This window comes from Entelurus aequoreus, linkage group LG23 (genome assembly GCF_033978785.1).
Source record: "Entelurus aequoreus isolate RoL-2023_Sb linkage group LG23, RoL_Eaeq_v1.1, whole genome shotgun sequence".
NCBI lineage: Eukaryota > Metazoa > Chordata > Actinopteri > Syngnathiformes > Syngnathidae > Entelurus > Entelurus aequoreus.
This window is the reverse complement of record NC_084753.1, coordinates 7,445,472-7,451,082: the sequence shown is the minus strand read 5'-3', so window position 1 is coordinate 7,451,082 and position 5,611 is coordinate 7,445,472. Positions and strand designations below refer to the sequence as shown.

At 41.3% G+C, this 5,611-nt stretch overlaps 1 protein-coding gene across 2 annotated transcripts in view; it reads left to right on the top strand.

Moving 5' to 3' along the window:
• The window catches only part of LOC133640616 (SERTA domain-containing protein 4-like), a 54,818-nt gene extending 49,903 nt beyond the window's left edge, over positions 1-4,915 (top strand). Inside the window, exon 5 of one of the 2 annotated variants that reach the window (XM_062034137.1) lies at positions 4,651-4,915. In XM_062034137.1, the coding sequence (XP_061890121.1) occupies positions 4,651-4,684 (34 nt within the window). In that variant the 3' untranslated portion in view covers positions 4,685-4,915. The remainder of the gene's footprint in view (positions 1-4,650) is intronic. The other variant, XM_062034136.1, reaches the window with a different exon arrangement.
• The last annotated feature ends 696 nt before the right edge of the window (positions 4,916-5,611 follow it).

Sequence of the window (5,611 nt, the reverse complement as noted above, 5' to 3'; positions counted from 1 at the left end):
CATCATAATGATTGTGAAGGAGAGGCAAAATTCCAAATAAAAAGTGCAGTTTTCCTTTAAAGGCCTACTGAAAGCCACTACTAGCGACCACGCAGTCTGACAGTTTATGTATCAATGATGAAATCTTAACATTGCAACACATGCCAATACGGCCGGGTTAACTTATAAAGTGACATTTTAAATTTCCCGCTAAACTTCCGCTTGAAAACGTCTTTGGATGATGACGTATGCGCATGATGTAGCCAGTGAAACACAAGTATCGGTACCCCATTGAATTCAATACAAAATAGCTCTGTTTTCATCTCAAAATTCAACAGTATTCTGGACATCTGTGTTGGTGAATCTTTTGCAATTTGTTTAATGAACAATGGAGACTGCAAAGAAGAAAGCTGTAGGTGGGATCGGTGTATTAGCGGCTGGCTGCAGCAACACAACCAGGAGGACTTTGACTTGGATAGCAGACGCGCTAGCCGACGCTAGCCACCGACCGCACGGATGATCGTGGTGAAGTAATTTCGTCGCACCGTCGATCGCTGGAACGCAGGTGAGTACGGGTGTTGATGAGCAGATGAGGGCTGGCTGGCGTAGGTGGAGCGCTAATGTTTTTATCATAGCTCTGTGAGGTCCCGTTATACTAAGTTAGCTTCAGTTAAGCACGATGCTATCATGTTAGCTCCGTAGCTAAGTTAGCTTCAATGGCGTCGTTAGCAACAGCATTTTTAACCTTCGCCAGGCTGGAAAGCATTAACCGTGTAGTTACATGTCCATGGTTTAATAGTATTGTTGATCTTCTGTCTATCCTTCCAGTCAGGGGTTTATTTCTTTTGTTTCTATATGCAGTTAATAAGCACGATGCTATCACGTTAGCTCCGTAGCTAAAGTGTTTCGTCGATGTATTGTCGTGGAGATAAGTCACTGTGAATGTCCATTTCGCGTTCTCGACTCTCATTTTTCAAGAGGATATAGTACATACTTGCCAACCTTGAGACCTCCGATATCGGGAGGTGGGGCGGGGGGGCGCGGCGGCGTGGTCGGGGGGGGGGGGGGGGGGGTTAAGGGCGTGGTTAAGAGGAGAGTATATTTACAGCTAGAATTCACCAACTCAAGTATTTCATATATATATATATATATATATATATATATATATATATATATATATATATATATAGCTAGATTAATTCTAGCTATATATATATATATATATATATATATATATATAGCTAGAATAATTCTAGCTATATATATATATTTATTTTATTATACATATAAATAAAATAAATACTTGAACTTTAGTGTTCCGGAGGCTATCCAGTAGATGGCAGCATTGTCCTGTTTAACTTCTCCGTTCATGTCTGAGTATATCATTTTGGCCCCCGTGTTCAATGGAGAAGTCTGTTCTACAAAATGTACAGGCAACATAATTACATACCCCTTCCCCTTCGAACTGTCCTGGAAGAACTTAAATTCTTGTTTTCATTCGTTTTGGAACTTGCAAGCGTATTTCTTCATCTTGCTCGTCGACGGCGTCGCCATGTCTGTAACTTCCTCGTTCTTCTGCTTCGTCTACTTGTTGTGTGCGCAGTTGTGCACTCTCTAAAAACCCTAGATGTTATGACGTCATTGGGCAGGCACGCTGTTTATATTGTGGGAAAGCGGACGTGAGAACAGGCTGTCCCCACTCAGGTCCGCATTGAGCTGGAGGGGGCGTGGCCTCCAGCTCCGGCTGAATACCGGGAGTTTGTCGGGAGAACATTTCTGCCGGGAGGTTATCGGGAGAGGCGCTGAATACCGGGAGTCTCCCGCTAAAAACGGGAGGGTTGGCAAGTATGATATAGTATCCGAGGTGGTTTAAAATACAAATCCGTGATCCACAATAGAAAAAGGAGAGAGTGTGGAATCCAATGAGCCAGCTTGTACCTAAGTTACGGTCAGAGTGAAAAAATGTATGTCTTGCACTGCATTCTAGTCCTTCACTCTAACGTTCCTCATCCACAAATCTTTCATCCTGGCTCAAATTAATGGGGTAATCGTCGCTTTCTCGGTCCGAATCGCTCTAGCTGCGTTGAAAACAATAGGAAAATATGAGGAGGCGATCAACTGACTACGTCACGCTACTTCCGGTACAGGCAAGGCTTTTTTTTAATCAGAGACCAAAAGTTGCGAACTTTATCGTCGATGTTCTCTACTAAATCCTTTCAGCAAAAATATGGCAATATCGCGAAATGATCAAGTATGACACATAGAATGCATCTGCTATCCCCGTTTAAATAAAAAAAAACTTCATTTCAGTAGGCCTTTAAGTACCAATTGTAGTTTCTTACAATGCATTCAAAAGAAGGACGGACTAATGACAACACGAGTGCGAAGAAGAAAATAGCTCTCACTTTTGCACTCTTAAAAGGTATGTTGCAGGCGTAAAAGAAAAGGCTGTAAATAATAGATCACACGCCAAGCTGGCTTTCAACAACAACTCCTTATTTTGACAGCTATCAGACCCTCTTCCTCGCCAACTAACGCTCATCTGATGTTCAACGTCGCTAATGACTATTTTGCCAACTGTGACTACCGACAAATTCTCCTCTTCTACGCTGTTACAAAATAAAATCCTGAGTATTTTGTCCCACAGAGAGACTTTCCCGCAGCTCTGTACTGAAAGCCCAAATAAAAACATGGAGCTTTTTCAAAAATGTATGGAAATGGAAAAAAAGATGGGGTGAAAAACATCTTTGTTGTTAATACGGTAGCTGGAGGAGGACAAACACGACACAAACCTTCCTAATTGTTGAAACTACCACACTTTGTGTTCATGCTTCACTGATGACACTATTTGGCGAGCGCCATTTTGTCCTGCTCATTTCAGCGGCCCTCGAACTCACCGTCGCGTGGACTGCGACTCGGCGGTTTGTTTACACGCGCAACTTTCTCCGACGCTGCCACGTTTTGTCCGCCAAACGTTTTGTGCCGTGCGTGAACGCACAAAGGTGAGCTTTGTTGATGTTATTGACTTGTGTTGGAGTGCTAATCGGGCATACTTGGTCCGTCACTGCGAGCTAATCGGCACTAACACGCAATTTAGGCTCGCCGTATGCACATATTGCATCATCATGCCTCGTTTGTAGCTATATTTGAGCTCATTTAAGTTCCTTTACTTAATAGCTAGAAGTAGTATGCATACACTAGCGTTCAAAAGTTTGGGGTCACATGTAAATGTCCTTATTTTTGAAGGAAAAGCACTGTACTTTTCAATGAAGATAACTTTAAACTAGTCTTAACTTGAAAGAAATACACTCTATACATTGCTAATGTGGTAAATGACTATTCTAGCTGCAAATGTCTGCTTTTTGGTGCAATATCTACATGGGTGTATAGAGGCCCATTTCCAGCAACTATCACTCCAGTGTTCTAATGGTACAATGTGTTTGCTCATTGGCTCAGAAGGCTAATTGATGATTAGAAAACCCTTGTGCAATCATGTTCACACATCTGAAAACACTTTAGCTCGTTACAGAAGCTACAAAACTGACCTTCCTTTGAGCATATTGAGTTTCTGGAGCATCACATTTGTGGGGTCAATTAAAGGCTCAAAATGGCCAGAAAAAGAGAACTTTCATCTGAAACTCGACAGTCTATTCTTGTTCTTAGAAATGAAGGCTATTCCACTAAATTGCTTGGGTGACCCCAAACTTTTGAACGGTAGTGTATATCTAAAAAAAAAAAGACTTTTTTTTTTTTTTTAAAAAGAAGGATTTTTAAGCCTTTTTTAAAAGCATCCACAGTCTGTAGTGCCCTCAGGTGGTCAGGGAGAGAGTTCCGTAGCTTTAACCTCCGAGGACAAAGCTACGAACAACGAGAGACGGGGCTTTCTGTTCCGTCGCTCCCAGTCCGTGGAACGCTCTCCCTGACCACCTGAGGGTACCACAGACTGTGGATGCTTTTAAAAAAGGCTTAAAAACCCTTCTTTTTTAAAAAAAAAAGCTTTTTTTTTAGATATATGCATACTAGTTCTAGCTATTAGCCTGTTCTAGTTTTTATTTGTATTATCTTTTTATTTTATTTTATTTTTTTAATACACTGTAGCACTTTGAGGTTGTTTACTCACAACTAACACTTGTATAAGACTTTTCACTTTTTTTGCGGCTCCAGACAGATTTTTTTTGTATTTTTGGTCCAAGATTCAACGTTTTGGGTTGCCGACCCCCGGTGTAGCCAAACTGTCTGATATGAAAAACAACATTTGAGGTCATGTTCTGTGATTTACGTCAAGATGAGCAAAAAATAAAGCGGTTCCTTTTCTATTCTCGACTCCTTTCATCGGGTTCCTGCACAACGTGTCCGTGCAGAATCCATGCAAACATGAAACGTGGCGGCTCTTCTCCGTCGCATGCAAATTAGGGGTTCACGCGGGGGGCGGGGGGGCGATTTTGAAAAGCTTGTTATTATGGGCTGTTAAAAATACTCTTATCTGCTGGTGCAACGTGGGGCTCGCTGACATGGGACAGTGAAATGTTCCTTTGATCCGCTAATAGCGCTCGGCGTGACGGCACTAATTACCGGATTGGCGCTCAAATTGTGCAGCTCTGGGATGGCGTTCATTCACATCGCTTGAAAGCCTGCTAAGCCATTGTGACGCATGTGTGTGTGTGTGTGCAGGAGGAGAAATCTCAAGTCTGGTGTGAACATGTGATGCGAGGTGAGGATGATGGATCATCTGTTCATCACACTCGCCAAGGATGCCTCCATCTTTGTGTGCACGTCTCAGGTCATGCAACTGTTGTTACATCTGCAAATATACCCAGTTTATACCGCACGCCGGGATATTACAAGAAAACTAAATGTTTCCGTACCTGCCAATGTGTGCAATATTTTGGTACCGGTATCGATAGCAAAAGTATTTCGGTCCTTTTTGGTACTTTTCTAAATAAAGGGGACCACAAAAAATGTCATTATTGTAACAACAAATGTTAGTGTACATGAAACATATGTTTATTATTGTCATTTAGTCCTTAAATAAAATGTTGAACATACTAGACAACTTGTCTTTTAGTAGTAAGTAAACAAACAAAGACTCCTAATTAGTCTATGCAGTAACATATTGTGTCATTTATACACCTATTATGTTGTACACATTATGAGGGACAAACTGTAAAAATTGATTATTAATCCACTTGTTCATTTACTGTTAATATTTCAGTTTTAACATGTTCTATCTACACTTCTGTTCAAATGTAATAATCACTTATTCTTCTCTTCTTTCATACTTGACATTAGTTTTGGATGATACCACACATTTAGGTATCGATGTGATACCAAGTAGTTACAGGATCATACATTGGTCATATTCAAAGTCCTCATGTGTCCAGGGACGTATTTACTGACTTTATAAACATAATATCCATCCATCCGTTTTTCACCGCTTGTCCCTCTCAGGGTCACGGGGGGCGCTGGAGCCTATCCCAGCTGCATTCGGGCGGAAGGCGGGTTACACCCCGGACAAGTCGCCACCTCATTGCAGGGCCAACACAAATAGACAGACAACATTCACACTCACACTCACACACAATATAAAAAAATAAGATTTTGTGATGTTAAAAAAATATAGATGTAATTATAG